We start from the raw sequence: 16,227 nt of genomic DNA on the forward strand, positions 1-16,227 counted from the left end.
GGTCACCCCCACCCTCCCGCCCTCCCGTCTGTGTAGGAATTCCTTATTAAATGCTTCTCTCAACAGTTAATGTGAATATGATTTAAGAATAAAATCTTAGTTAAGAAATTTTAGTGGCATTTAGTGGCACGCATTGTGGTAAAATAAAAGATTATTTGTGAATACGTCCACGAGCGTCACTTACTGACGTCACTTCCTCATGAGCTCCGTGGAAGAGAAGCAGGAAAAGACGCGAGTGAGGTAAATACGTAGCTAACAGACTTTAACTATTACAGGTACAGGTGTTGTTTCGCTGTTATCGCTTTAAGATGGTCCGGAGAATGTGACTTGTACTTGTCCTCTATGTTAGCTTTGTTCGTTAGCAGCTGGAGTAGCTACGAGCTATGTACTTCATTAGATAGTTGTTATGATATGAACGCTCCGGGTTCAACAACAGTGTGTCTACTGATTTATATTATATTTAAAGTTTATTCATTATACTAGCAGTTATAATAGCTACCAGAGTTGTAGCCTACGTGTCGTTTTAATTCGGTTGTTAATTTAGCATGTAACCTTCCTTAAACCAGGTTGAAGTTAATAGGATTGTTGAAACAACATTGTAGTTATAGGCCTGTTTTAATGATCCTCTTACACCTCTGCAGGTTCCATATCTGATTCTTTATTATGAAACGGCACTGAGTGTGTGAGTCGAGTGTGGCGTTCAACATGGAGAAATTTGGTATGAGCTTCGGCGGAGGCCTGAGCAAAAAAGAACTGCTTGAAACTATTGAGAGTCAGAAGAAGCAGCTGATCCAGTACCAGACCCGCTTCAAAGACATTGTTCAGGCCTATAAGAGTTTAGTGAAGGAGAAGGAGGCGTTAGAAGCTAGCTTGAACGTGCTGACTGTGTCTGCACAATGCCCAGCACCCACCGAACATACTGAAGACCATGGATCGCTTCACAGTGAAGACAGTCTGGACGCTGCTGAATCCGGTGTTGAAAGTGTTGTGACGAGCAGCAGCACTCAGAGTGATGCAGCAGATGAAGATCAGGCCAGCCATGGAGAAGGTAACGCGATGCTTCCGCAGTCAGAGAAGAGTGAACTGGAGAACGGTGTTATTTCTAGCAGCACCGCAACTGTGGAGCCAACTGTAACCGCAACAAATGCAGAATCAGACCGCCGGTTGATCCAACTAAAGTCCCAGCTATCTACTTTGACTACCTCTTTGACCACGGTTACGCAGGAAAAGTCTCGGATGGAAGCCTCTTTCCAAGCCGATAAGCGTAAGATGAAGCAGGAGTTGGAGGAGGCACGGGAAAGAGTAGAGGAGGAGCGTAAACAGCACCAGTTTGAACTCCAGGCTGTACAGGAGCAGCTAGCAGAGAGCAGAGCACGCGTGATTATGCAGCAACACCAGCATGATCAAGACCAGCACGACCATGGCCACATGCTTCGTGAACTCCAGAAACTCCTGCAGGAAGAGAGGAGCCTTAGGCAGGATGCCGAACTTAAGTTGGAGGATGTCAGGAAAACCTTTGCAGAAGCCATGCAGAGTCAAGACTGTGGGTTAGATTATGAAGAGCGGTTAAGGCAGGTTACTCAGGAGTGTGAAACATTGAGAATGAGCCTCCAGGTTCTGGAGGCGGAGAGAAGCAAGCCTGAGCATCGGGTGATGGAACTGCAGCAAGAGATTGTTGATCTGAAGGCACACTTTAACCAACAGCTTCAACAGGAGAATCGAAAGGTAAGCTTTTAGGCTGATAATCCTTCTTTAAACCTCTGAGGCTTATTAATGACAGTTGCTTAGATGTTATATTTGTTGAATTTAAATTTGTGCAGGTTGCTCAGGCAGAAGCCTGCTTGCAGGAGCAGGCACAGCTGGAGGAGCAGCGAGTGGCAAGTCTAGAGGAGCGGGTTTCTGAGCTGTCAGGGCTGTTAGGTGCCTGTGAGAAGGCCAGGCAGAAGGACCAGCAGAATGCTCAGAGGCTACGCGAGCATATCCTCCAGCTGGACGCAGAGAACAAGGCCCTAGCTATCACGGCCAGCACTACCAGGACCACCTCGTCTGAGCTTGGCATTGATGAAACGAATCTGGACGTGAACACACTGAAGAACAAGCTGGAGAAGGTGAAGAAGTTGTTGCAGCTGGTTGCACAGAAATCTCCAGAACAACGTTTGGAAATTGAGAAAATAATGGATGGAGCAGGAGGACAGGATGCAGAGAAGGCCTATCAGCAAGAGCTGCGGCAGCTGAAGGAGGAGTTTGAACGATACAAAGTGCGAGCACAGGTGGTACTAAAGAATAAAAATGGCAAAGACAGCGCTCAGACCAAGGAGCTTGAGGAAGCTCGGGACCAGCTGGCCGAACTGAAAGAAAAGTACATCAACCTTCGTGTCCAATCAGATGAAGCCATTGTGAAACATAAACAGGAGATTAAGGAGCACCAAGAAGCACTGACGGCCCTTCATCAGGCTCATAAGCAGGACCTGGAGAAGCTAGAGGCTCAGCACAGAGAGAACTTTTTGCACCTTGAGGAAGAGCTGCACAAGCAGAGGGAGCGCACCATGGCATTACTTGAAGAAAAGGACCTCGAGCTAGAAAAACTACGAGCCGAAAGCACTCAAGGACAGATCGTAAGTGATGGTGCAGCAGAGAGCGAAGTTAAAGGGGATGTCGAGTTCGAAAGTGGAGATTGTGAGATGATTGCTCACACGCTGAAGCTAGCCAGCCCCCCAAAAAATAATTTGCTGCTGTATGCTGAACAGCTGGCTCGAAATGAGGTGGAAATTTCTGCCTTGCGCAAACAGAAGCATCAGCTGGAGGAAGGTTTGCATCAACTACAGGGAAAATTGTTTGCTAATGAAGAGAGGCACAAGGAGGAAATGGATGAGTTGCAGGCACAGCTGGACAAGAGGATTCGTGACCAGAGCAGAGACGGTGCTAATTTAGAATACCTCAAGAATGTCATCTATAGATTCCTTACACTACAAGACTCAAAAGGACGGCAGCAGACCCTCATGGCCATCCTGACCATCTTACACTTCAGCCCTCAAGAAAGGCAGACCGTCATGACGCAACAAGTGCAGAGCTGGTGGACGCCCAGGAAGAGATGATGCTGACGTTTAACATTCCAGTTCATTAATTTATTTTATACTTGCTCATTTCTTGTTTTTTTGCTTTTTGTGCATTTATCAAATGATGGGTGCAGAATTGTTGTTCATGTAGAGTAATTCTGTTCTGGTAAAGGTGGTAACCTTTCAGTGGATTTAAAAAAAATTCTGACGTTCCAGGTAGATAACTCTCCAAATTATTTATTGGCTAGTAAATAATTCATAATAAATCAACAATCAATGATTTAATTTCCCCCTTTGTCCAAGATTAGTCAACAGTACATTAACAGCTTGTATAGAAGTGTGTGCATATACGCTTATAAACATAAGCAATATTAAAGAAAGGCAGCCACTGTTTTTTTGGGTTTTTTTTGGTGGGGGGGTTACACTCAGTAGTATTCTATTTCTTGGTAATTGGATTATGGTCATGATCATGATTTCATTGCAGTACTGAGTAACTGAGTAGCCACTGAAATGGTTCTGATAAACAATTCTGATTATTACTGAATAATATCATTTTGTGACCCTGTAACTACCATCAGTGAAATAATCATTTTCCTGTGATAAAGTCAGAATTGTACAATTTTGTGCATGAAAACCGCCACTGTGTCGCTACCGAGTTACATTGTCCCTTAAATTCCTCACAGCTATAATTGTAATTTATGTCATGGTGTAATCCTTTCGTGTGATGTATGTTTGGTAGATCAAGTCTTGATTACTTACTTTCAGGATGAATTATTCAGTGCCTTATTAAATGTTAGATACATCAAGACAGCAGTTTTTTTTCTTAATAATACGATGATTCTGTACAGTCACTGTGTACAAATATAGCAAACAGAACACTTTTATTAACACATTTTCATTAACACACTTGTACATTAAGATCAACTGAAACTCTCAGTGTCTGCTAACAGTTTAATGAAAACACCCAAGAATAGATAAATAATATAAATACTTACGGTAAGGGGCCCATGCACGTTTGAGAACTTTTATGATATAAATAAGTCGGTGTAATAATTTTAAATATAGGTAACCATCGCTACTACCACTATTCCTATTCAGGGTATTTGCAGGTATCAGCAATTCAAAATGAATACTTTTTAATACCATATTCAGTTAATTTCCAAAAAAAAGTGAAGACCTGCACATCGCTCCAATCATGCTACACGATACATCAGCTGTAATGGATTGTGTTCATGCATATCCATTCATTTCTGGGTTTAAGTAAACTACAGCAGGGTAAACTTCTGTAGAGGTAGATGGGAGACCAGAGCAAATATCCTTTTTTGCATTACCATTTGCTTCAACAGTGAAAGAAAAAAAATCCAGTATTTCCTTTCCATGACTTTCCAAGAACAGAAAAAAATATATAGCGAGATGGATTACGGCAGTCAGAAGAGAAAAAGATGTGGAGTTTACCATCTCATCCTCAGCAGCTATATTAGAAATCCACTCGCAGCAGTGTTTTTTTTTTTTTTTTGTAATTTATTGCCAGGGTAATGTAATAAATAGTGTTATAAATGTACATACATTTTTGTAAAGAAGAAAATATATATATTAAAAAACCTTTGCTATTTTGTAATATTACTATTGCAATGAACAATACTTAATAATTTTTTATTTGGAGGTACAAATAGTAATATAACAACAGTAATATATTTCTGACTTAATTCACTTGTGTTAGACCTTGTGGCTTTTATTTTGGTGGAAAATGGCAGGAAGACGTCCTTTTAGCTGGCAACAGTTTTTTTAAAAAATTCACTTCTCATTACTGATCAGGTGAAATGCTGTAGACCTCTGAACACAAAAATGTTTGAGATTACGTAAAACTAAAGTGAATCTGGAGCGTGTCGTGTCTAAACGCAGGTTATAAGCGACTCAAACTCACAGAGCAGACAGAGATGAAGTTGGTGTGGATCGGCAGTTACTGTGGATGGAGTCACTCTACAACACTGATAAGCTGCACACACTCTGAGTGTAACAGAGTCACACGGGTTCACCGTCTCAAACAGCAACGAGTCAAAATACAATCCAAATCTTCTTTACGGTGTCGGTTCCCTTGCATTTTTAAGACCTTTGAAATGGGAATTTATGCTAATTAAGGCCTTATTTTTACATTAAGGAATTTAAGACTTTAAGGACCCATGGAAACCCTGTTTTAATGTAAAGTTAAGTAGAAGTAATGGAACAGTACCTAGATTTTGAAGTTGTTAGCACTTAAAATAATAAATGAGCTTAAAATCTATAGTGGGGTAAAAAAAAAAACAAAAAAAAAAACTTACATTTATTTGCTGACACGACAGTATTTCAAGTAAAAACTTTGCTGGGGAAAATCATACATTTGGGCATTTACAACTAAAGTATTTTAGATCATATTGCTCAAACTTGCACTATATTTGTAAATAAATCCAGCACGTTATATTTTTGCATGATAATGCTGTAAGTTTTTGTTCTGTTATATGTTCTTGTCATGATGTTATAATTTAATATACAGTGTACATTTGCTTTCTATCTAACAATTCATTTGTAATCTTAATACATGATTAATAAGTTTTAAATAATAAAAAAAAAACATTTTAGAATAAAATCAAATGCTGCTGAGTATAAAAAGAGGTAATAAACATAAGTAAATGTATCAGTTAAAACTGTATTTGGGTCCAAAGATTGATGGATACAACCAGTGACCCTGTTTCTTAAGATTTTCATGTGTTTTTATTGTATTTTTGTTAAAAATAACTAACTTTTGTCATTTTATTTTTGTGAGGATTACAAATACACTTTTCTCAAAGGCAGATGACTCGTGACTAATGTAAACATCTAATGAATGATTTAGTTTTATCGATTGCAATTTACGCATACAGTACTACTTTGTTCTTATCTTTCTAAAAGTTTTGAGCCTCCAGCAGAGTAATAGTTTACATCTAAACCTCAACATCAAGGAACGCCTTCTTTTGTTTATTGGGTCTGACGGTGTTTCTGTATTCTGTGGTCAGCAAGGATTTCTTGAATAAACAAAGTCAAGAAGAACTCTTTGCCGTGGTCCACTCTTATTTAGTCCCACATTTCACTGTTGATTACAACAGGTCTTAAACGATATGTTTAAAATGGAAATTGCAACCTATGGAAGAATTTTACAGACAATATTCAAAAGCAATTGCAAACTGTACTTGCAATTGCATTTCCTATTTGTGGACGCATAAATTGACATAATGGATATATGCACGGTGGTGTGTGACGTATTTCCGGTGAAATCTCAGGCTGTTCGATTACTTCCGCCGATCATAGAGTGCTACGCTACTACAGGAACACTAGTCACCAAAACAGCCACAGCTAATTTTGTTGATGCTTGTTTGCTTTATATAGATATATGTATTTATGTTTACTTAATATCATAATGACATGTAAACGTATGAAAGTGTCATTTGAAAGATGGAAGGACAGCACTTCTAGCCACCACTACTGTGTTCCGCAGTGTACAGCATCTGCTCAATTTAACGCTTTCCTCAGTTTCCACAGGTTTCCCAAAGACGAGGAAATACAGAAGAGGTGGGTTGTTAATATACAACGAGACAATTTTACAGTTACAAACCAGACAAGTGTGCAGCTGACATTTCCAAAATACAGACCTGATTGAACCTCCAACTCCAGCCTGACACAGACGTCTGAAGAATGGAGCTGTCCCGGTAGTTTTTCATTGGAACAACTTCACTCTTCCAGCCCCACGGACTGGAAAGGATAGAGCGACCAAACACAGACACATTGCATACTGATGCCCCCTCTATGGATGTGGAATATTCAGACCACGACTACTGCTCCACTGCTCAGCCTGCTGCCCTGGATTTGTCCCTGGACCACACTGAAGATCTACGTGCGGAAATAGCGAGGCTCTGAAAACAAATTGAGGGGATAACCCTCAGCAGCAAGTTCTGCTTGGAGAGGTTTGCTTCCTCTGGTGATGACATTAGGTTTTACACAAGAGAAGCTGATAACGTCAACAGTGTTTGTCAGATTAATATAAAATTACTAGGGCTGTCAACAACAACAATTAGCGGCGCACTGTACTTTCAAAAATAGCTGAAAATGAAAGTAAACAAACTCTAAAATGACTGACTGTCTAGATGAGGGAGTGGTGAGTGGATGTGTGGTGCCAATCCATCGCAGGGTACAATCACATACACACTCACACACCCATTCATACACTACGGACACTTTAGACATGACAAACAATGGTTTGGCAAAAACCAAAAAAAAAATGTCCATTGTTGAAAGAGCAAATAGCTCTTTCAACAATGGACATTGTCTCAGAGCAGCTTTACAGAAACATATAAACACAGGATAGAGATTTTAGGCGTGCGGATTTATCCCTATTGAGCGAGCCGGTGGTGACGGTGGTGAGGAAAAACTCCCTAAGATGATATGAGGAAGAAACCTTGAGAGGAATCAGACTCAGAAGGAAACCCGTCCTCATCTGGGCAACAACAGATAGTGTGAGAGTAAAAGAAAGTTCATTATGGTTTTTATATGAAGTCTGTTTGTTGAACTAGTCCACTGTTCACTAAAGGAGACCTGAGTGCAGAACTGTGTGTGGTAATCGCAGTCCCAAGGCCATAATAGCAGCCGTAGTCCCAGCAACCACAGCGAGAACGTCCATGTGGAATTGAGGTCCAAAACCATTTCCATGGTACTTCAAGCGGTACCATCCTAAGCAATCTCCAGGCTGTAGCCTCCAGTTGATGAGAGCTCCACCCAGAGGTAGGGCATCAGGATGGATCAGGCAGGTCCGGAGAGCAGAAAGGGTCAGGATCACTGGCATCTTCATAAAATCATGTGTGGCTTGACAGAAGCAGAGAGGGAGGTAAAGAGAGAGAGAGATTATTAGGTATACTTATTATCCCGTGATGGATAAGACTGTGTACTCTGCGTAAAAGAAAGTCTATTCATGGTAAGCTTGAATAAACAAATATGTCTCCAGTGTGGACTTAAACACTGAGACTGTGTCTGAGTCCCGAACACTAACTGGAAGGTTGTTCCATAACTGTGGGGCTTTGAAAGAGAAAACTTTTCCCCGGCTGTAGCCTTCAATATTCGAGGTACCAACAAATAGCCTGCACCTTTTTATCAAAGTAGGCGTGGTGGATCATGAAAGACCAAAAGTTCACTCTGGTACTGTGGCGCGAGGCCGTTTAGTGCTTTATAGATCAGTAGTAGTATTTTATAATCAATGCGAAATTTTACTGGGAGCCAATGCAGTGTGGATAAGATCGGGGTGATGTGGTCATACTTTCTGGCTCTAGTAATGACTATTTAGTAAGGTTACTAAATTCCAGATTAATGTCGAATTCACTCAAAATTATTTATTGACTCTGAGTACAGTAAAAACTCAATATTATGTGTCGCAAATATAGGTTTGAATTAAGTACATTTAAAAACAACTTCAGTAAAATGTTGATTCTAATGAGCAATGTTTGCTGAAGGGGTCCAGGGTTCGATTCCCGCCGGGGCCATGTGTGTGCGGAGTTTGCATGTTCTCCCCGTGCTGCGGGGGTTTCCTCCGGGTACTCCGGTTTCCTCCCCCAGTCCAAAGACATGCATGGTAGGCTGATTGGCGTGTCTAAAGTGTCCGTAGTGTATGAATGGGTGTGTGAGTGTGTATGTGATTGTGCCCTGCGATGGATTGGCACCCTGTCCAGGGTGTACCCCGCCTTGTGCCCCATGCTCCCTGGGATAGACTCCAGGTTCCCCGTGACCCTGAAAAGGATAAAGCGGTATAGAAGATGGATGGATGGATGGATGGATGTTTGCTGAAGGCAGGAATCATTACAGCAGTATTTAATATTAATATATTTTTATTAGCTTCAAATGTAAAACTATATTATATTGGAATTATTAGATAGAAAACATTAAAATTGTATATTAAATTATAACATCATGTCAAGAACATATTACAGAACAAAGACTTTCAGCATTATCATATTCATTCAAACAATGTCATTTCCGTACATTATCCAAAAATTACAGGGAATAATTATTATTATTTTTTGCAATTTTCAGCTGTACTGACTTGAATTGAAGCAGTTTAAAATGCTTTTGAAATGATCCTTAAATAAAAATAATCCAATTGTATATTACTACTGAAGTCATTTAATTTAACATTTAACATTTAATTAATAACCGGATAGCATCCTAATCTGTGCACAAAACAAACAAACGTTTCATTATTTATCAAATTGATTCCCAATTTTTAAATGAGAATTGTAACATACTTCTTTTCCAGTACTTTTTTGTTCATTTTAATTCTCATCTCTTATACACTTCTGTATTTTTGCACATTCCTGTCATATTGACAGTACTACTGTTTTATTTATATTTCTGCTGTCTATGTTCATAGCATTATATTCATAATATCATACTGCTATATCACTTTAATTTCCCCATGAGAGATTAATAAACATTTATTTATCTTACAGTACCTTATTTTAGTTATTATTTTAAAATACTCTGTGGATCCATTTCCTTCATGAAATTAACAGCTTTTAGCTTTTCAACTCTAGAGCCACTAATTAGTCAGTTTTAATGTTCAGGTGTTGTTGTTGTTGGGGTATTTATATAATGAAAAAAATGCTGGAATTTTGTTTTCTATCAAAATATACAAACCCAATGAATTGCAGAGGAAACTAATTCAAGCATTATTCTTGCAAAGTTTTTTTTTTGTTTGTTTGTTTTCCCCAATTTGTGTCAAATTGCTGGGCAATTGTATTGTATGCAAGTATTGTTATTGCGATATGTTTTTATTCAATTTATGTAATTCAACATGCCATTTTGCCTTGAGGACATTTGGCACTATTATACTTCCATATTATTAAACACTTCAAGTCCCTGATCTTTTTGCAAATGTTATTTGTGTTAATATTATCTTCATGTTATTTAAAACACCTTTTCCAAGGCAGCACATCGCCCTTTTCCCTTCATCCTTTTCATAGGATGGTGGTGGGATGCTGTTTTATTAATGCTACACCGCAGGAAGTGCGAAGAACGCACACGTGGTCATATTGGCATGTGGCCACCTTCTTTCATGAAGAGCCTCCATCATTACCAGAACAGGAATCATCTGCACTTGGGAAATGACGGATAGTTCTGGGTCGCAACAACCAACACGTGCCACATGATAGCCAACAAATTCATTTATTTTATTAGAAAACTAAGATTTTATTTACAAAAAAGTAGATATTTTTTAAATGGATGACTTGGAGCAAAATATTCAGAAAATCAGCCAATAAGTGTCCAGCGTTGGTGGGAACTCCTTTAATACTGTTTAAAAAGCATCTCAGGGGGATTCCTCAAGAAATCGGGTGAGAAAATGCCACGTGGCTTTGTCAAACATGTTGCTTCACTCCAAGAAGTTAATTACGTGCTTTTCAAAGGCAGTAAGAGGGTTATAGTAAGGGAGGATGACATGTCCACTGAAAAAAATTACCCAGGTTTTTCACCGTGATAAATATAGTTTTATATTTGATATTTGCTGGATATTCACTTTCCTCTGTCCTTGTTCGATAGAGGCAACAGTCTTACACATATATCAATACCACCATTAGTTTTAATATTATTCAGTTTTTATATACGGACATACAACTTTTACTCAAAAGCCAGTGGGAATTAGAGATGCATATTCACACCTGGGAATGTTCTGACCCGGTATCACTGTGCAAGTTGCCCAAGGGACCGTCAGGCAATTCCACCCATTGAGTTAAAACATCAGCAGGCCCGGTTTTTGCCAGCTAAAGAAGATGGGCAGACTGAACCCACCTCGTGAGTGTAGAACGCACCGTTGCTTTCAGTCAATAAAATCATAGAAAAATACTGCAATTTTCTGACATTATGATGTGATTGTTTGTGGCAGTCTACAGCCCTTCCTCAAACTTCTCAACACACAGCCCACCTCAGATTTCTTTTAACCAATACACGAATCATAAAAAATAAAAGATTAATGTTGTCTTTGCATAAGTTCTGATTGAGTGGGAAAGACAGACGTCTGGATGGGCTCAGACCACTCCTACCCATGCTTAGATCTGGCCCGAAACATCGACGTTGGCGTTAGAATGGCCCAGTCAATCACCTGACTTGAATCCAACTGAACAAGATTTAAAGACAATACGTTTAGAAGAATAGGTCAAGATCACACCTGAATACTGCGGAACATTAATTTCTTCATACAGGAAGTGTCTTGAAGCTGTCGTTACATATAAAGACTTCTCCACTAAGTATTAAATACATTTCAGTTAGTGTGTTCAATTCTTTTTTTTCCATGTCTTGTGAATTCTTTATATTTCTGGATTTCTTGAATTAATACTGATGTCTGGTGAAAATTTCATGTGAATAACCTCATAGGAAATATATTTACTGAAAGAAATGTTGACGTGTCCAATACTTATTTCCCCCACTGTATTTCCTTTCCATGACTTTCCAAGAGAGGAAAAAATATAGAGAGAGATGGATTATGGAAGTCAGAAGAGAAAAAGATGTCAAATTTACCATCATTCACTCAGCAGCTGTATTAGAAATCCCCTCACAGCAGTGTTTATGTTGTTGTTTTTTTTTTGTAATTTAATGCCAGGGAAATGTAACAAGTAGTGTTATAAATGTACATAAATTTTTGTTAAGAAAATATATATATTAAAAAACCTTTGCTATTTTGTAATATTCCTATTGCACTGAATAATACTTAATAATAATTTTTTATTTGGAGGTACAAATAGTAATATAACAACAGTAATATATTTCTGACTTAATTCACTTGTGTTAGACCTTGTGGCTTTTATTTTGGTGGAAAATGGCAGGAAGACGTCCTTTTATCTGGCAACAGTTTTTTAAAATTCACTTCTCATTACTGATCAGGTGAAATGCCGTAGACCTCTGAACACAAAAATGTTTGAGCTTATGTAAAACTAAGGTGAATCTGGAGCGTGTCGTGTCTAAACGCAGGTTATAAGTGACTCAAACTCACAGACAGAGATGAAGTTGGTGTGGATCGGCAGTTACTGTGGATGGAGTCGCTCTACAACACTGATGAGCTGCACACACTCTGAGTGTAACAGAGTCACACGGGTTCACCGTCTCAAACAGCAACGAGTCAAAATACAATCCAAATCTTCTTTACGGTGTCGGTTCCCTTGCATTTTTAAGACCTTTGAAACGGGAATTTAAGACATGTTAAGACTTTTTAAGGACCCGTGGATACCCTGCTATACTCTGTAGTTTGACTGAGCTTCCAAAAGTGACCTCATGCAATACATTCAGGTCTACTCAAGTCTGAAACAAATGTTTTTACTGATTGACAAATTATTTGTTATTTCATAAAAATGGAAGTGTATTTATGTCATTATAACAGAAGATACATAAGATATACACTATGGCCAAAAGTATGTGGACACCTGACCATCAAACCCATATGTGGTTTTTCCCTATGCTGTTCCACAATGTTGGAACCACAAAATTGTACAGAATGTATAGAAGGTCGGGGCTCTATAGCTTTACAATTTCCTTTCACTGGAAAAGAGTGCATTAAGCGAGCTCCATGAAGACATGGTATGTTAAGGTTGGTGTGGAAGACCTCGAGTGTCCTGCACAGAGACCTGACTTCAACCCCATTGAACACCTTCGGGATGAACTGGAACACCGACTGCACCCCAGACCACCTCACCCAACATCAGTAGCTGACCTCACTAATGCTCTTTTGGTTGAATGAACACAAATCCAAAATCTAGTTGAAAGCCTTCCCAGAAGAGTGGTGCTTATTATAACCACACAAAGGAAGGCGAAATCTGGAATGAGATGTTCAACAACACATGGGTGTGATGGTCAGGTGTCCACAAACCTTTGGCCATATAGTGTATTATGTAAAATAAAAATAGCATGGAGGAAATAATGACATGAAGTGCTGTATGAGGTTCAATTTTATACTTCTGTAAAAATACAAGTTCTGCACAACTACAGATGGCATGTAATCATTAAATGAACTTCATTAAACCCTAAACCCTGAAGCAAAATATGTAAAAGTTTCCTTTGTGCAACAGAAATGGTGTGCACCCTTTAAACTAACTACACCCCTTATTTTACTGGTTTACTGTTTAAGGTCTGATGCCACAAATATCGAACTTGAAGTCCTAAAGTCTTCTCACAAATAAACTAAAGCTCTCTGTCGTTTGAGAGCTCAGTGAATGACAGTGAACCACCATAGGTAGCTAGGCCACATTTCACTCGCAGACGTAACACACATACTGTATATTGTTACCCCAAACACATCCGTGGGTTCTTCTGTATTTTTGTTAATGCTGGTGCTGTCAGCTTTCTGAAATGGGAGCAACAGTGCTACCGAACGAAAGCTGATTTATATCCCTGCATTAAAATAATTTTAATTTCAGTCTTTGTATAGTACTGCCTGCAGATCCTCGGGCAGAGAGCTGATCACAGAATGGATGTAGTTTTCCAACTTGTCCAGCAATTCCTCCTTCACTGGAAGCTGATGCATATGAGCTCTCGTCTAGTGCGGGAAGAAGGAAACAGAAAAGTCTACACTAAGCTTCAGATCTTTTCATAAAAGCAGCTTTCATTTTCTGTAATTGAATCATAGATAGTATGAAAACTAGTAGGTACTGGAACAATAACCATACTGTTCTATCACTAACCAGCTTTTCACGCAATTTTAAAATCAGGTCAACGGTCTCCACCTCGGACTTGTCTTTTGTCCAACTCAGCAGATCCTGTAAAAAGTAAAAGGCAGCAAAACAATTCCAATACACTGCAGCAGAAATTCCTTCTTACAGTGGGCCCCATTTATCAAGCTGGATATGAACAGATTTACCCAAGTGTGTATACAAGGAATTTGATATTCATAAAAATCCAGTAAATTCTGAAAAACGTTCATATCCTCTTAACACTCCGGAGTGTATGTAAATTTACGCATATATAGACTAATAACAAATGTAAACCTCGACGTGATTGGAGGATGTGCCAGTCTGTTTACGCATCGCCATTAAACAACTGCCTGTAAACAACTGCCCCAGCTGAGATTTATCGCTTGCTTACTAATATTATATATTATTAAATATTGTTTATCAAAATCAAAATACTTTACAGGTCATCAACATAAGCACACAAGTTTTATTTTAGTTCAGCTTGTGCAAACATTTACACACAACTTTACTAAAAGAGTGATAAATGAGGCCCAGTGTTGTTAAGCTCCAAGGTTTTTACATTTTGTCTCGGTTTTGATTCAGTACTCACAGCATCACAGATGGCCTCTAAATGAAGACACTCCACCTTATGTGTCATTTCCCTGTGCTTAGCACGGAACCAGCCATCAAAATTAGGAGACTGAAAGAATTGCCTTAAAACACACAAACGCACACGCAGACAAATATCTAGTTACCAATATGTTCACTGACAGAGAAAACAAATAGTTCAAGTGTACACAGTGTGTTACTTATAAAGGCCCAGCCAGTCCCCTTTGGAGGTGAGCTGAGGCCCAGCATGCTCCAGAGTGGCCATGAACTCATTCTGACTGAAGGGTCGGATCTGAGGAGGAGTCTAGACACACACATACTTCCTTCATTTATTCCCTCTTTTAATATTTTTTCAGTTTTTCCATATCTCTGATTCTTATACCCATTTGACCTGGTCTATATGACTATTCATTTATTTGTTTTTAAAGCTGTTACATCAAACACTTAAACAATCAAATCCTTTAATGAATGCAAATATGTCTAACATTCAGACAGATTCAAAAATGAAGTTTATTAACCTTCCAAGGAGTCATGGATATTTGCAGTGGCATCAAGCTGGCCAGGTATCGCTCCTGTAAACATGACAGGTTTGTGTGGTATGAGACCCTTCCTAATCATTCTATTATCAGGGTATTTATTAATTAGATATTACTACAATGAGCAAATGTCCTCAGCAAAAAGACATAAAAACGTCCTTACCAGCGGAGCGATAAAGCTCTGCGTCAGTTCTAACAAGTGCCACCTCAAGATGGTGCACTGCACCTCAGAAGGCCTTTTCCTCTGAATTCCCTAGAAAATGTGTGTGTGTGTGTGTGTGTGTGTGTGTGTGTGTGTGTGTGTGTGTGTGTGTGTACGGGTGAGTAAGAGAGATTAAGTGAGATGGTGACTTGAGAAACATTGCTACTGATATGGCTAGTTTCTTCAAGCTCAGTTTTATTTACCTTTAAGAGTCGCTTGATTAGGGCTTTGTCTTTATGAAGAAACGTTTTGTACGCTGTGTATATACCTTGAAGATGAAGTAGAACACAAGAAGGAAGGGTACATATACGGACAGATGTTTATCATACAATACGTGGTCATTATGCCTTTTGTAATGAAAAATAAATGAATGCACTTAGATGCACCTGGTTTTGTGTCCAGCGTTTTCAACTTGGTCAATTTCTTGACCTTAACTTGCTTTAGCAAATCTCCTAAAATTAGAGGGTGATCAAACTTGTGCAACAAGAAATGTGTTTGGTTCCACAAAGAATTTCAAAGAAAGCACCACTTACTGGACATCTTCAACTCCCCCAGACACATGATATGAGGCCAGCTCTGAAAGGTCTTTATAAAGAAAGGATTCGTAACACCCAGTAATACATTAGGTCTGAAATTACAAGCATAAAAATGAGGAGAGAAAACCATGCATTAGCACTTAATGATCCTGTAAAGGATGTCTGAACATTTGTAAAAATTCTTCATAAAGTATATTTAAGATTTAAAAAACTAAAGTGCTAAGGTTGTTCAGTTTGTGTTAGTGTTTGTAATATGTTTGTGCTTACGGTGCCTGAGTTCTTGTAGTGTACTCCTTAAACTCACTGTCATGGATGGTAAAGTAAGGCCGAAAATCACAGCAGTACTTCAGTGGACTGATGCAGCTGGAACAAAGTGAACAGGAACTTAACAATAGATCAACCACTTTTAGCATGAAAGGTTTGATAAACTGCATTACGCAGTTAATCAAATACAAATATCAACTATATTTGGTGGCATAATGCAAAATAAAAATCAAAATGCAACTAAACCACTAAATACTTCGTCATTCATTAATTCATCTTCAGTAACTGCTTCATCCTGGTCAGGGTTACAGTGAATCT

General features: G+C 38.9%; 2 protein-coding genes across 2 annotated transcripts in view; one reads left to right on the forward strand and one right to left on the reverse strand.

Annotated features, from left to right (window-relative positions):
• The first annotated feature begins 161 nt into the window (after positions 1 to 161).
• Positions 162 to 4,029, forward strand: gcc1 (GRIP and coiled-coil domain containing 1). Its single transcript, XM_053641406.1, has 3 exons — positions 162 to 240; positions 642 to 1,725; positions 1,821 to 4,029. Exons 2-3 carry the CDS (start codon positions 706 to 708, stop codon positions 3,093 to 3,095), a joined length of 2,295 nt encoding a protein of 764 aa, XP_053497381.1. The 5' UTR covers positions 162 to 240; positions 642 to 705; the 3' UTR covers positions 3,096 to 4,029.
• A 6,116-nt stretch (positions 4,030 to 10,145) lies between these two features.
• Positions 10,146 to 16,227, reverse strand: part of dennd6b (DENN/MADD domain containing 6B) — a 33,991-nt gene continuing 27,909 nt past the window's right edge. The window contains exons 11-20 of the mRNA XM_053641407.1: positions 15,913 to 16,008; positions 15,643 to 15,737; positions 15,496 to 15,561; positions 15,313 to 15,377; positions 15,071 to 15,160; positions 14,890 to 14,943; positions 14,572 to 14,675; positions 14,373 to 14,475; positions 13,775 to 13,849; positions 10,146 to 13,629 (exon numbers count right to left, since the gene is read on the reverse strand). Coding sequence (XP_053497382.1) covers positions 13,507 to 13,629; positions 13,775 to 13,849; positions 14,373 to 14,475; positions 14,572 to 14,675; positions 14,890 to 14,943; positions 15,071 to 15,160; positions 15,313 to 15,377; positions 15,496 to 15,561; positions 15,643 to 15,737; positions 15,913 to 16,008 — 871 coding nt within the window. The 3' untranslated portion in view covers positions 10,146 to 13,506. The remainder of the gene's footprint in view (positions 13,630 to 13,774; positions 13,850 to 14,372; positions 14,476 to 14,571; positions 14,676 to 14,889; positions 14,944 to 15,070; positions 15,161 to 15,312; positions 15,378 to 15,495; positions 15,562 to 15,642; positions 15,738 to 15,912; positions 16,009 to 16,227) is intronic.

The sequence above is a fragment of the Ictalurus furcatus genome, chromosome 14 (assembly GCF_023375685.1).
Source record: "Ictalurus furcatus strain D&B chromosome 14, Billie_1.0, whole genome shotgun sequence".
NCBI classification, from domain to species: domain Eukaryota; kingdom Metazoa; phylum Chordata; class Actinopteri; order Siluriformes; family Ictaluridae; genus Ictalurus; species Ictalurus furcatus.